The 15629-nt window shown below is 36.4% G+C and overlaps 2 protein-coding genes and 1 long non-coding RNA gene across 3 annotated transcripts; 1 reads left to right on the top strand and 2 right to left on the bottom strand.

The window, feature by feature from the left end:
• The first annotated feature begins 1169 nt into the window (after positions 1-1169).
• Positions 1170-3906, top strand: LOC143616674 (putative transcription factor PosF21). Its single transcript, XM_077089435.1, has 4 exons — positions 1170-1816; positions 2373-2505; positions 2888-2972; positions 3584-3906. The coding sequence occupies exons 1-4, from the start codon at positions 1185-1187 to the stop codon at positions 3889-3891; spliced, it is 1158 nt and encodes a 385-aa protein (XP_076945550.1). The 5' UTR covers positions 1170-1184; the 3' UTR covers positions 3892-3906.
• A 2295-nt stretch (positions 3907-6201) lies between these two features.
• Positions 6202-14429, bottom strand: LOC143616675 (uncharacterized). The gene is made up of 3 exons (XM_077089436.1): positions 14366-14429; positions 13507-14121; positions 6202-6489 (listed from the first exon to the last, which is right to left on the bottom strand). The coding sequence occupies exons 1-3, from the start codon at positions 14402-14404 to the stop codon at positions 6436-6438; spliced, it is 708 nt and encodes a 235-aa protein (XP_076945551.1). The 5' UTR covers positions 14405-14429; the 3' UTR covers positions 6202-6435.
• Positions 14430-15188: 759 nt separating this feature from the next.
• On the bottom strand, positions 15189-15629 carry LOC143616673 (uncharacterized). The gene is made up of 3 exons (XR_013150701.1): positions 15561-15629; positions 15445-15489; positions 15189-15329 (listed from the first exon to the last, which is right to left on the bottom strand). It is a non-coding gene; the product is annotated as an uncharacterized LOC143616673 (long non-coding RNA).

Below are 15629 nucleotides of genomic sequence, written 5' to 3'. Positions count from 1 at the left end.
GTTCGTTCGACCGGTTTAACCGATGAACCAGTTGCCCGACAGGTTCGCTATCCGGTCCGGTTATGAAAACATTGCTCGCACTAGATTATAAACAAATGTGATGATAATGGAACGTGTATTTGTAATCACACTTAATTTAATACCCCAATTATAAATTTGTGTCGACTACTCAATTACTTAGTATGTAGTACAACCATTATTTTCTTAAAAGTTACCTTTGAGATTTTTCAATAACAACTTTATATTTTTATATAATTTTATCATTCTTCTAACACTTGACGAGATTGACGACAATATTTGGTCCTCCACTTTTACTTTTACATATCTAACAAATGCAAAGATGTTACCCCGTGTTATCTCTTTTTCTTACCAGATGAGCAAAAATTCTAAACACCTTTTATATTTTGTTGGTTGGACATCCATATAAAATATTAAACACCTAAAAAAGTGTCATCGAAATGAACGGTTCTTATTTCACATGTCTTGTATTTATTTTCCTTCCCTCATGCTCTCCACCCCACCCACTATTTAAAATTAAAATTATTAAGAAAATAAAAAAACAAAATAATTAAAAAAAAAGACAATTTATAGAAAACTATTTAATGTGAAAGATATCACATAATAATAAAAATAAAAATAATAAGCTTGTTTAAGGCATTGTCCAAAGCTTTTGACTCAATATTCTTCCCCTTTTATCGCACTCGAAAGCTTTCATAGGGCATCGATCTACACTGGTAACAGTTCCCACCTTTTTTACTTTGTTTTTAATTTATTTATTTCTTTTGCACACACTTTCTTGCTAAATTTGCATCAAGATCTTTGCTTTATTATTGCTAGCACCTGCATTCATCAACTCACCACCATTTCAATTTTGGATCAGGGTTTTGATTTTTAGTTGATAATTTTGATGTTTTTTGAATTAGGGTTTTGATTTTAACAAGAATCTGTAGAGGAAGTTATTGCTAATTTTTCATCAAGATCTTTACTTTATTATCACTATTCACCTGCATTCATCAACTGTTGCAGTACCCAACTCACCCGCATTTCGATTTACGATTTGTTTTGAGCATTCGGATAATCAAGATTCTCAATTTTGTATTAGGGTTTTGATTTTTAGTTGACGATTGATGTTTTTTGAATTAGGGTTTCTATTTTGAACAAGATTCTGTTAAGGAAATTTGTGAATGGAGAAGGATGGTGGCAATAATAGTAATAATAAGTCACCAAACCCTAGTGGGATTTCGCTTCCGCCATCTGGACGACACTCGGTTTATTCACCGCCGTCTGGTAACAGTTTCGGTGTGAAGCCGGAGCCGTTAGGATCAACCCCATTGCCCCCTATTGGACCGGGTACTACTGACCCGACCCGTTTTAGTCATGATGTCAGCAAAATGCCGGATAACCCGCCTAGGAGTTTGGGCCATAGACGGGCCCATTCGGAGATTCTGACTCTACCCGATGATATTAGCTTCGATAGCGATCTTGGTGTGGTGGGTGGGTTTGACGGGCCTATGTTTTCGGATGAAACTGAAGAGGATTTGTTTTCGATGTATCTTGATATGGATAAGATCAATTCGGTTGGTGAGTCGTCTTCGGCTGCGGATCAAGTTTCAGTGGATTTGGGAACTGGGGCTGAGGCTGCGGACTCAGGATCGAGTGAGAGGCCCAGAGTTAGGCATCAGCATAGTCAGTCCATGGATGGGTCGACCACGATTAAGCCTGAAATGCTGGAAGAAACACCTTCTGAACCTAAGAAAGCTATGACTGCTGCTAAGCTTGCTGAGCTGGCTCTTGTTGACCCGAAGAGGGCAAAAAGGTGAATTAACTAAAGTTGATGCTTTTTACTTCTAGTCTTATGATTTGAACTAGACTCTTTGGGTTCAATCATTTTGTTAGGGCAAATGGCCAACCTGAAACCAAAAGAACAAAACTCAACCCAATAACGAGGGTTTGGTTATATGTTTTTCTCAAAAACAGAAGTTTCGGTTAGGTTTTCAGTTTTGCATGTACCGAAAAACCAAACCGAATTGAACTGACTTTCATTTTTTATACAAACTCCTAGAAACTGAAAAAAAAATATTGACTTTCGTTATTCAATTTATGGATTGTAATTTTTATTATTCAATGTTAAGTAATTTATAAAAAATTAACTAGTGGTGTGTTTCAAAAGGTTTAGTATCAAATGTGTAATAATCAATTAATCATTAAATAACCAAAGTTTTTAGTCCAAATTCATTATTTGGGCAAATTTTTTTGCCCCAAAATTTCAAACCCAAATGGTGAAACTAAAAAACCGAAACCGTACAATATTTAAAAACCCAAAAACCGAATTTTGAAGTTATGTATGCTAAGTGTTTACTTTTGGTTTTTAGGATACTGGCCAATAGGCAGTCAGCTGCAAGGTCAAAGGAAAGAAAGATGAGATACATTGCCGAGCTTGAAAGGAAAGTGCAGGCATTGCAAACTGAAGCAACCTCATTGTCTGCTCAGCTCACCCTTTTGCAGGTTAACTTTTCATCTTTAACTGGCAAAACCTAAAATATTTACTTAAATAGAACACGGTCAATTAGATCAAGTGCACTGAAAGTCATCTAGAATGTATTTAATCGCATATAATCCTTCAAATCCTTTTTTTTCCCCTAAAAAGGGGTCTTGATTATTGTTGCCATAATATAGTTCTTGTAATCAAATTTTAACCCAGTATCTGTTTTTTAACGTTCAAATGTGTGAAACTGCGAATGAAAACTAGTTTGATTATAATAATAATAATAATAATAATAATAATAATAATAATAATAATAATAATAATAAAAATGACTGGTTTGAATTGGTAATATTTTTATGGTTGACAAAATGATCTTGCTTTCCAAATGTTTGTTTTATTTAGAGAGATACGGGTTGCATGACAGCTGAAAACAATGAATTGAGGGTGCGTTTACAAACCATGGAGCAACAGGTTCACTTGCAAGATGGTAAGGTTTTCAATATTAGTCGACTTGTAAATAAACCCTTATCTTAATGTTGTGTAATAACCTAGTAGTAGTTATTGTCTTAGAGATACCGAGCTCATTTACTATGCAAAATGACCAAGTTGACAATTGTTTTTGTCACTTAATAATGCACTTTAGATCTACCAACATCTAAATATTATTCATCCAAAGCGTATTGTTAAATGCACATAATCTTTAAACCATTTTTGTAAAGAGTTAGTCACTTAGGTTATTATTGTAGTTTTTGAAACATATTTTACGTTGCTTATTAATGTTTTATTCTAAAAAATGGACAAAAGTGTTTCATTTTTGCAGAGATTTAGGTTACTATTATAGGATTTTAAACATATATTAAATTACTTGTTAATGTTTCATTTTAAAAAATGGACAAAAAAGTGTCATTTTTGTAAATATTTAGGTTTCTGTTGTAGTTTATTTAAACATATTTTACGTTACGAATGAATGTTATATTCTAAAAATGGATAAATAATTGTCATTTTTTATTAGATTTAGGTTTACTATTGTAGTTCTTAAACCATGTCTTACTGTTTACATTACATATTGTTTAATAATAATATCATTGGTGCATGTAGCATTAAACTATGCACTAAAAGAGGAAATCCAGCATCTGAAAACATTAACCGGGTTTGCAAATGGTGGAGCGATGATGAATTTCCAACCGTTTTACCCCCAGAATCAAGCGATGAACACCATGTTAACTGCCCAACAGTTTCAGCAGCTTCAGATTCAGTCTCATAAACAGCAGTTGCAGCAGAAACACCAACTGGTGCAGCAGCAGTTGCTCCTCCATCAGCAGCAGCTGGGGCAAAGCGGTGACCAAAAAGCAAGAAGCTCAAAAGAATATGATTCGGATGCTAACGATCATGGGTCCAAGGATTAAGTAGATATGGTCGGTTGGTTATTGTAGGCGACTTTTGGCAGATGGGATAGTTGATGTTTATATGCATGCATCTTTTAAGACCTCCATTTTGGATTTGTTATAATTGAATTAGTTTGAAGTATCTCTACATAAGTATGTGTTAAGTGTTCTTTTTTTCTTATTTATTATTATATGCAAGTAGTTGTGAATTATAAGAGTTTTATTTTATGTAGCATTTATGGTGATTGAAGTACTTGCTTGCCTCCATGGGAAATAACAGACCCATATTCAAAACCGTCGGTTTTGTTTACGTTTAGAATTTTCGGTTCTCAAAAACCAGTTTCGGTTGTGTTGAAAACCGAAAATCCTGAAATCAGATGGGGTTTGAGCTAAGCAAGTGTTAAAAAACTCAGTTTTAGAAGTAAGCAATGTAGATCCTTAAAACGTTTTTGAGTTTCCCATCTGTTTACTCTGCAAGAGTTAGACAAGGGACCAACTTTATAACACTTGTTTTTACCTATATTTTTCATAAGGTTTGAAAGTATCAATCAATCTATAGACTTTAGAGGCGGGTTTATGACCAAGTGATGGATGGCGCTAGTGTGAATGGTCAGTGTTACCGTAAATGATTAAACATAAATGTTGGACATGCTCGCTGTATTATAGCTGCAGTGTTATAATTCTGGTGGTGTACGTTATAATTGCCAGAAGCATATACATTATGTAACCAGTTGAATATTGGCGATGATAGTGTGATAATTGATTATTGTGTTACCCTAATTGATTAAGCATAAATGTCAAATGCATGGTGGTATAACTACTACAAGTCTATAACTGTTATAATTGCCAAAAGCGTGCTTACATTTTGTAAAGGAGCGCATAATGTTGCGTTACCCTAAAACATAAATGCCTAACACATGGCATCATAATTGCCAAAAACATATATATGCATGTTGCAAACGAGTGCATTGATCAAAGGATCTTCATCAACATAAACCTCATAAGAAAAGAGTTTCATGACTAGAGCCATCTATGACCGAAGTTACTTGACCGGGAAAGCTTAAAGCTTTCACAGCTGTTGCCAATACTACTAAATTGTTGGTCTCATCGTCCAAATATCCTAAGATATCTAGACGTATTCAAAAGATATGAAGATAACTACACTTGATGTCTGTTATTTCACCATGTTCAAGATCATATCTAATTTTATTTTTATGTGTATAAAACCACCCCATGGTTAGCAAAGCTTCAGAGGTTGAATTCAATTCTTAACAGAATTTAAGATGCATAGTTATCGGAAACACTGTTGATAATAATGTCTACCTTTCTGAATGAGCTAAAGGTCTTAGCTGTATAACTCGTGCCATGTTAACGTGTTAGTTTATCAGGGGACGAATGAGTGATAATGTTGTAGGTTGTAGTCTGATTCAATCACAATCCCATACCCTGTTATGAGGAAACTTACACAATAGCTACTTGAATCTTTCCCACGAGTCAAGTATTTAGTGCTTTTCTTCTACTTGTAAGAAATAAAGAGCAAAATCTGAATCAAATGAGTTGTTATATCAATCAGATGCTTTAAACCAAGGTTCTGATACCAAGTGTTAGTACTCGGTGGATATCAATTGATAAAACAAAACTTCCAATTGTGTGGAACGAGAGATCGATCATGTACACGCAAACAAAAACATTTTGTAATCAAAGTCATAAATCATGATTTTTTTTCTGAAAGAAAAGATGTATATAAATAGACTTGATACCACATTACCACTAAGGGGGAGGAGCACAAATATGTATACACACACCTACACTAGCAACTTATAAAAACCAAAGTTCGATAGCAGCTAGTTTCTATTAGGTTCAAACATTTGTTGAGAAAAAGTATTAACATTGTTCTTGTTTGTGGGGGGGGGGGGGCACTTTCCAACTCAACTCGAAACCCTAAGTGATCAATTAGTGTGTTTAAACTCATCACTTGATCACGATCCCTGCTTCCGAAGAAATTCTCCACACTTCTTCCACCAACAATTAACCACAGCGCGACACACCTGCCCCCCTCCTTTTCACAACAAAAAAAATTGTGAAAAACACCCAAATCTACTTGCTTATATGATTCTTAATTAATTTCAGTGTTGTTTCATTAGAATGATGGAAATTTAATTGTTGGCAAAATCCAACTTCAAAATGAAGCTAATTATTGATGAAATTTTCAAGGACATCAAAGGCCCCAAAAAACATTGTATGCACCATTGAATTCCTTTTAACATTCAAAACTTTACAAACTAACTTGAAAATAAAATTGTAAGAAAAATGAAAATGTTTACCTGTAATCAAAGTTGCAAATAAGCAAGTAACACCAAAAATGATACTATTTATGAATAATTTGATATTTATGTTCTTTTTATCAATAAAAGGAGAAAAAAACTATCTATGAGATTGCATCTCTTTAGACTCCATTCCCTTCACATTGTCTACGATGTCTTTAATCTTCTTTGATAAAGACGGATTGCGTTCTTCAATGTGCTCAATTATCATTTCCAGGTGTCTTTTGTATGTTGCGCTTCTTCATTTCTCGATCGCCAGCTGTTGTGAAAGTTCCTGAATTTTATCATGTTCGTTCTACAATAAACGAGTGTAAACACATCAGGGAGATGCAATTATAACTTAATTTGGTCATCATTAATTTGGAAAATTATTAATTCCCGACGTTAATGGATTATCATCAACATACAAAACCTATATAAACGACCTAACGTGAAACTTACAGGTTTAGGTCGACCCGTTTAGTTAAACAGATTGGGTTCGGGACAACCTTGAAGATTCTTAGGTTGACCCGTATAACCAGTCTATTTTAATAACTTTAAAAAATTGTGTTTTGTGTCATGATTTACATGATTGTGCCATAAGATAAAAGAGAAGCTTAACCTTAGCTGTTTTATACACACTTTTATTTTTGGTTAGAAATGTGTAATTCTAATGTTAATATTAGAGGTGGCAATGTGAGTGGGTTGGGTTGGATTTAAGTGATGGGTCAGGATGGGTAGGGGTCAGGATGGATTTTTAAAATAGAGGGTTAAGATGGATATGGGTCAAGATGGGTAAAGCTAACCCATCTTGACCCAAGTTAAGGTTGACATACAAAAGGTTTTAAAAACCCCTCAAAAAATATTCAGAAAATCTATTAAAAAATAATAACTCAAAATATAAATAAAAAATGCAAAATGTAAAATAACAAAAATGTTTCCCCCGTCATCCTCGTTCATTAAAAAAAACAAAAAACAAAAAAAAAACCGTTTTGTACCGGTTCAGGTTCAAGTGTTTCGGGGTTTTTTTTCGGTTCGGTTTTGTTTTTTTCATTTCGTTCGGTTTCGATATTTGCTCGGTTTCAACGATTTCGGCTTCGATTTCTAACTTTTTTCGATTTCAGTTTTGTTTTAGTCAGTTTTTTCGATTTCAGTTTTTTTTTTGTTTCGTTTTGGTAAGCTTTTTTATTGCATTTTGCTTTTCTTAGTTTCGTTTTGGTCAGTTTTTCGGTGTCGTGTCAGTTTTTTGTATCGTTTTGGTCGTTTTTCTATTTCGGTTGAGTTTCGTTTCAGTTTTTTGTTTCGTTTCGGTCGGTTCGTGTTTTTGATTCGTTTTGATCCGGTTTTTAAATTGCATTTAGTTTTTTTATGTTTCCTTTTGGTCAATTTTTCAGTTTCAATTCAGTTCAGTTTCGTTTCGGTCGTTTTTCTATTTCAGTTCAGTTTCATTTCGGTTTTTTTGTTTCGTTTTGGTCGGTTCAGTGTTTTTGTTTTGTTTTGGTCAGCTTTTCAGTTGCATTTCACTTTTTTTTGTTTCGTTTTTGTCGTTTCTATTCCGGTTCAGTTTCGTTTTTTTTTTTGGTTTCGTTTTGGTCGTTTTTCTATTTCAGTTCAGTTTCGTTTTGGTTTGGTCGTTTTTCTATTTCAGTTCAGTTTCGTTTCGGTTTTTTTGTTTCGTTTTGATTGGTTCGGTGTTTCTGTTTTGGTCAACTTTTCATTTGCATTTCGCTTTTTTTTTTGTTTCGTTTTGGTCAACTTTTCGGTTTCATATCGTTTTTTTGTTTCGTTTTGTTCGTTTTTTTATTTCGATTCAGTTTTGTTTTGGTTCGGTCGATTTGGTGTTTTTGTTTAGTTTTGGTTAGCTTTTCGGTTGCATTTCGCTTTTTTGTTTCGTTTTGGTCAGTTTTTCGGTTTCATTCCGGTTTTTGTGTTTCGTTTTGGTCGTTTTTCTATTTCGGTTCAGTTTTTTGTTTCGTTTTAATCGGCTCGGGGTTTTTGTTTCGTTTTGATCGTTTTTTGGGTTTCAGATGAGTTTTGTTTCGCACGTGATAGTTTGGGTATTTTAAATTAGATACATTTTGGATAACTTGGATATTTTGTTTTGACCCATTCTAACCTATAAATGAAACTCACTTGTATATTTTCAACCCATCCTGACCCACTTGAAGAATTTTTATAATCCATCCTAACCCATTTTACTTTTAAAGTTTATCCATCTTGACCCAAAACAATCCATTTGGGTTGGGTTTGCCACTCTTAGTTAATATGCAAAAGAAAAAAGTAGAAATAAATTTATGGGTTAAAGGGTCATGTTTGTGTTAGTGTATATGACACGATTTTCAGTTTCATGTCAGGTTTGATCCATCAACCCACGAACATGACTCGTTTACCACCCCTGGACAATAGCTAAATGTCACGCACCACCAAATTACCCAATATTTTTCGCGTCATCCGGATCATTCCGGAACCCTAAAGAAGCACCAAGAGCTGCTCGGAACAATCGGGAGAAAACTAGAGCAGCCCGGAAGACTCAAGAACAATCCGGAACATCCCGGAACTGCCCGGCCCTCTCCAGAACTATCTGGAACAGCCCGGTATGATCCGGAACTCTCCGGAACAGCCCAATGCACTCCGGAACTCTCCGGAACAACCCGGATGCGTATGGAACAGCCTGGTACCCTCCGGAACTCTCCGGAACAGCCTAGTACGTGCTACATCAACCCGGAAGAACCAAGATCTTTCTAGGCCTATGAAGAAGCTTCAAGATGCAGGAAATCTCTAGAAATCCTACCTAGATATTTTTTATGGAGTAATCTAGAATAGAATTCTCTAGATCTTGTTGAATTAGTATAAATAGGTGACATGGGGTCTCATTTGAGATCACCCAACTCTTGTAAACAACTAAGCATTGTAAGCTTAACTTCCAACAATATAAAAACTCTTGTCTTGAATACTTGCAATCAAGTCACTTCAAGAAACCAACACTACTCTTCAAGACTTCCGCTGTCAAAAAACTCGTTCAATCAAACCACATAGGCTTACTTAGACGAAGTTCTAAGGCCGCACGAGAGTCAAAAGAATAACTCCGTGACAGTTGGTATCAGAGCACGTCGATTCATCGGGATGGCATCCGAATCAAAACCCGAAGGCACTCTCTACACCGCTGGAGATGAGACGAAGAAAGGAAAGAAGTCTGCAAGGGAACTCATAGTAGGCGTGGAGAATCACGTCGAAGAGGTGGAGACGTCACTAGTGGAATACAAAACCCATGTTGACGCACTCCAAGCAGAATTCGACATATTCAAGGGGCACACCAACGAATCACTACAGAAAGTTGAACCATTGAGTAGTGACGTTGTTGAATTAGAAGAAAACTTCAGAGCTGCCCTCGCAGTCATGCGAAATGATATGAAAGAAATGATTATGCACGAGTTGGGTCAACTCAAAACAAACATGGAGAATATTGAAAAAGAGCTTTCAGTTTGCCACGATTTCTACAAGACTTCACAAGGCGAAGTTAATGTTCTCAAGATGGCCGTAGGAAATGGAGTTGCTAGCACGAGCAACACTCCCACAAAGGTTAAAGTTCCCCAACCAATGCCATTCGTTGGGAAACGAGAGGCGCGGGCTGTGGACAACTTCCTTTGGGAAATCGAACAATACTTCAAGGGTGTAGGCATCAATGACGATGAAAAAAAGATTTCTACGACAACCCTATACTTGAAAGACACTGCTGCGTTATGGTGGAGACGCAAGAGCAAAGAAATCGACCAAGGTACGTGCACCATCACCAGTTGGGCAGATTTCATTAAAGAATTCAAACGCCAGTTTTATCCGGAAAATACCCAATACGAAGCAAGAATTCGTCTTCGTAATCTGAAGCAAAAGGGTACAATCAAAGATTACATCGATGAATTCATTACCCTTATGCTCGAAATTCCGGATATTACGGGCTGCTGCTCAATCAATTAGTTATGAAATACCATTAACTCTATGTGTGTTATCAATATCTCTACGTGTGATTCGTTAAGACATAAATTTCCCGCTATTTCTTTTCTTTCTAGGAAGGAAGTGTCATGAGTTGAATACGGCCTACCCTATCGCTGAGTCTTTGGAAGCGGTTTCACTCCTTTATAGGTCGGAACTCTGGAACCTAAAGACTTTCTCAATCAGACAGGATAGATGGATTGAGCGCGCGTTGCCTTGATTTGAGGTAAACTCCTTTTCCTCTTCTTCCGGACCGAACCCTTCCATGCGAGAAGCTGGAAGTCGAGTTTTTGATGAATGAGAATCAAGCATTGGCGAACTTCATGGATGGCTTACAATATTGGGCTAAAAATGAGGTCGAACGTCGAAACGTTCAAGACCTATCCTCTGCCATCATTGCGGCCGAGTCCCTGCATGATAGAAGTGAGACTCGACCAGCAAGAAACAACGTTGTCAACCAAGACAACACTAAGGTTGGGGGAGCCAGACCCAACAACACCCAATTCCGGAAGGAGGAAACCCAGAAACCACTCCAAATCGCCAACGAACCTTACAATAAGGCATGTTTTATATGCGATGGGCCGCATAATCCACGCTATTGCCCAAAGAAAAACAGTTTGAACGTTGTTGTAAAGGTTGACGAAGAACCAAACGAGACTGAGGAGGTTCGACTTGGGGCAATGCAACTTCAAGTTCTGAATGCAATGCGTGAAACGAGTGGGAAGCGCCTACATATGGCAGATTCGAACCCACAAATCAACATAAACTCGGAAGGAAAAGGACTTCGGTTCGTGACAATCGAAATAAATGGAAGACATTCGAAGGCATTGGTGGATAAAGGAGCAAGCCACATCTTTATGAACCCAGAGATAGCACGAAGACTTGGTCTAAAAATAACAAGAACAAATGGAATGATCAAAGGTGCTAACGGGGACGCGCAACCAATAGTCGGGAAAGCTTGGAATGTAAAAGCTACGATTGGATCATGGCAAGGAAGAATTGATTTCTCAGTAGCTCCACTCGATGATTACGACATCGTACTCGGAATGGAGTTCTTCCACATATCAAATGTTGTCGTAGCAACAAGCTTAAATGCCCTTTACCTGACGAAGGGAAAACAAGATTACACCACATCAATGGAGGCGGAAACTCGGCAAAGGAAGACCATCTCTGCACTACGAATCATAAGAGGCCGAAGACTCGCAACGAGAGCGTTGCGAAATCAGGTGGGGGAGGATGTCACACACCACCAAATTACCCAATATTTTTCGCGTCATCCGGATCATTCCGGAACCCTAAAGAAGCACCAAGGGCTGCTCGGAACGATCCGGAGCAAACTAGAGCAGCTCAGAAGACTCAAGAACAATCCGGAACATCCCGGAACTGCCCGGCCCTCTCCGGAACAGCCTGGTACGCTCCGGAACTCTCCGGAACAGCCCAATGCACTCCGGAACTCTCCGGAACAACCCGGATGCGTATGGAACAGCCTGGTACCCTCCGGAACAGCCTAGTACGTGCTACATCAACCCGGAAGAACCAAGATCTTTCTAGGCCTATGAAGAAGCTTCAAGATGCAGGAAATCTCTAGAAATCCTACCTAGATATTTTGTATGGAGTAATCTAGAATAGAACTCTCTAGATCTTGTTGAATTAGTATAAATAGGTGACATGGGGTCTCATTTGAGATCACCCAACTCTTGTAAACAACTAAGCATTGTAAGCTTAACTTCCAACAATATAAAAACTCTTGTCTTGAATACTTGCGATCAAGTCACTTCAAGAAACCAACACTACTCTTCAGGACTTCCGCTGCCCATAAATTCGTTCAATCAAACCACATAGTCTTACTTAGACGAAGTTCTAAGGCCGCACGAGAGTCAAAAGAATAACTCCGTGACATAAAGCACGAAACCAACTATAGCTAGCATTAAATAATAGAACTACCACATGTCTACACAGGACAGGGCAAAAAAAGATCAAGCAGATCATGATTTACCATATATTATACACACACACACTACTATGCTGGTATGGTAATATACAGTTTCATAATGATGTTCCTGCAGAAATCATATTTGTAGTTGCCACATTATGAAAACTGATTACAGGTTTTCACACACTAGACACCTATGCAAGTCTTCACCATAGGCACTAAATAATTTTTAACTACTGTACGAAAAACTTGTGTGTATGTCTACAGAATTATATGATTTTTATGTTAATTTTAAGAAGAGATTTTTTATGATTATCTTTGAACATCAATGTTTACGTTTTACTGTTAATTTAACGGCAGTACAACCACCAGTGTTGATATTAATTAGTTGTTAATTAGTGGATCCTTGATTGCAAGTAATTCATTATATTTATGGTATTTAATTAAATACTGTACCTTAGTATTTAATTAAATTCTATAGGTTCTTATAGTAATTTTAATAATTTAATAATTATTATAGCTTAGTAGCATAAATGAGGGAGTATAGGATCTATGTGGGATTAATAAGCATTAATAAGACCTCCTACATAATATAAGGGGGGTGGGGGTGGTCCGTGATGGGGGCTCCATCACTCGTGATGGAGATTTCAACGTGATGGTGATCACGAAACTCTTTCACTCTCTCTCTCTCTTTATATATATATATATACCCCTAAATATAATTATTTCACTCACACAAAAACCTATTTCTATACATACATATATATATATATATATATATATATATATCAAAACCCATCACACTACCACCACCCCCACTAAATTCCATCACTAGTGATGAAATGTGGTGGGGTGAGGTGGCACACCACCATTGGGTGTGGTGAGTGATGGAAATTGGACCACCCCCACCCCCCTAAAAAGATCTATAACCTATTATCAGACTTCTAGCTTCCGGTCCTACTATTAATATAGGTACATGTTTTAGGGTCACTATATACCTTTCCAGTTATTATTATGGCCACCGCATATCAACGTAATTTTAAAAAACTATATATTAGAAAATGAGAAATATAGTGTGTTGATCCAGTCACACTTTTCCACATATAATTCTTAAGAATGTCATAGGATTAATCATGATCTATTTCCCCTAGTCCAGATTTTTCCATTTCAAACAAACTTTTGGTGCTTCTTCAATTTAAATCTTGGTTTTTTATTTTCATAAATCATGTGACTTTGCATGGTATCATATACGCTATATGCAAAACATGAGGCACAAAATCTTTAGCTTTAGTATTAATTTATGACGTATAAATACGCTATGAATGCAGCACCAAAAAATAATGTTCATATTTAGCAGCAACATGAAAGATATGGTAAATAAAACTAATCGGATTGAGTAAGAAATCAACAAACCGGATATTGGTCAAAGGTCAAGTCCCGACGCCCTTTGCCAGGTGTCAACGGGTGAGTATGCACCTTAATGAATTTAGTAATTTCCCATTTTCCCGAGCTCACTTTCCTAACCAAAATCATTGCTCTACAACCAACCCTTGTTTCGGCCCTTTGTCTAACAACCTTCTCACGCTTATCTGGCATCCTAAACCCCTCTTTGTTACACACAAGCCCCCTCCCGATCACGGTCCCATCGCGCCTCGACCTAGAAAGCTTGCTAACACGAATCACAAATCCGACGCGCGTAGCATACGCGTTGTAAAACGCGTGTGCTGCTGCTTCTGATTCAAACTCCTGACCTATATACGGTTCATCCCCTAAAAGTGATGCGTCGACCGATTGAGTCAAATCTAAGGGATCTATACCTCTTTCTGAATCGACATCGTCATCGTCATCATCATCTTGATCAATTTTGATATCATGATCTTCCTGAAACATGCCTCCGATTGAACATCCTACCATACCATCATCAACAACATCAACATCATCATCATCATTAATAGTCCTGCCGCCTGCCACATCAGCAGAGCTAACTAACACCCTCACCATTAATATCATCATCCACTTCAAAATCCACTGCAACACAGAACACGTTGCTGGATTCAGAATCGTAACTTTTATGAATGGAGATATGTATGTAATTGATAATTATTTGTACGTAACTAATTAGTAAAGGGAGATAAACAGCCGAATAATATAACAGAGCATATTATGAAAATGAAACCCTAATTGATGATGATATTTCATTCAGCAATCGAAATGTGTGAAATTGAAATTGATGGTTAAATAAGATGAAAATAAAGGAAAGGAAGAAGCTTACTGAAATATAGGATTGAAATGAGTGTGATGATTTCAGCATCAACAAATAAATACTACTCAGTAGACAGACAGTCACAGAGAGATTGATTGATTGATTGATTGCCTTGTGGTTCCTTCTTGTACAAACACCGCCCGCCCTTCACAAATAAATCTATATTTCACCCAAAAGCTAATAATTTTCTTTCCTGTGTTCATATATACTAATACTTAACTCAATTTATTTTCTTTTAGCTCCTATAAATAATAAACTAGATCATTAAATGCTTATTATTATTATTATTTTTTGAACGACCAATATTATTATTATTATTATTATTATTAAGTTTTAGGGCTTACAGATTAGGTATCTGTTTGAATACAATAAGCACCGTTTTTAACAAAAATACACTATATAATTTTATATCCTTTTTTAAAAAATACAATAGACAATTCCATGAATTTCCTTCATATTCTCTCTCAATCCCGTTTTACAGATTTGGTATGTGGCTGTCCATAGCCACATTGTGTTATTCGCTTTCTCCCCTCTACAGTTAGTTTGTAGCTACGTACAGTGTTTTGACTTTTGAGTTTTGTTGAATCATATATATATATATATAGAGAGAGAGAGATGTTCATAGCCAAATTCAAGTTGAAAGTAGCCTCTCGTATAAAAACCTGAGTTGATTTTAGCTTATGATTTGATAGGCTTTAGCAACAGCAATCTTATTGTCTTTTGTATTCATACTTCGATAGCATACTGTCTTAAGACTTCCATTTTTAAATCACAACAACAACAACAACAATAATAATAATAATAATAATAATAACAATAATAAATGGATACACTATACATTGAAAACCACTCTGAAAATATACACGTACTCTGCCAACTGTCTCTAACTCAAACACACACAACAAATCGTTCAAATGAACTACAAAAAGCACAACCACAATCATCAACACATCCAAAAACAACCCATTGCAGCCTGCAAACCCACATTGCCATTCACTTCAGAAATTAAAATTAATAATAATAACAGCATTTTGTGACAAAATCATAAAAGCATTCAAAAGATTTATTATTCAAGGAAAAACACGCACCATGGTATACCGTATCCGACGTCGGTAGTGCAGGCAATGACATCTCTACAAAAACCAAAAATATAAAATAAAGTCAGAACAGGTTGCGTAAAAAATTCCAAAAGTCAACTGATTACCAGGAGCACAAAGAGAGAAGGATGCCATAGATGATGATGAAGGCCATGGAGCTGCAATATTGTCGCTTA

The sequence above is a fragment of the Bidens hawaiensis genome, unplaced genomic scaffold, assembly GCF_021521415.1.
Source record: "Bidens hawaiensis isolate Kalapana, Puna unplaced genomic scaffold, B.hawaiensis_p1.1 tig00048831_1, whole genome shotgun sequence".
Classification (NCBI taxonomy): Eukaryota; Viridiplantae; Streptophyta; class Magnoliopsida; order Asterales; family Asteraceae; genus Bidens; species Bidens hawaiensis.
The sequence above is the reverse complement of the archived record's forward strand: the minus strand, read 5'-3'. Positions and strand labels throughout refer to the sequence as shown.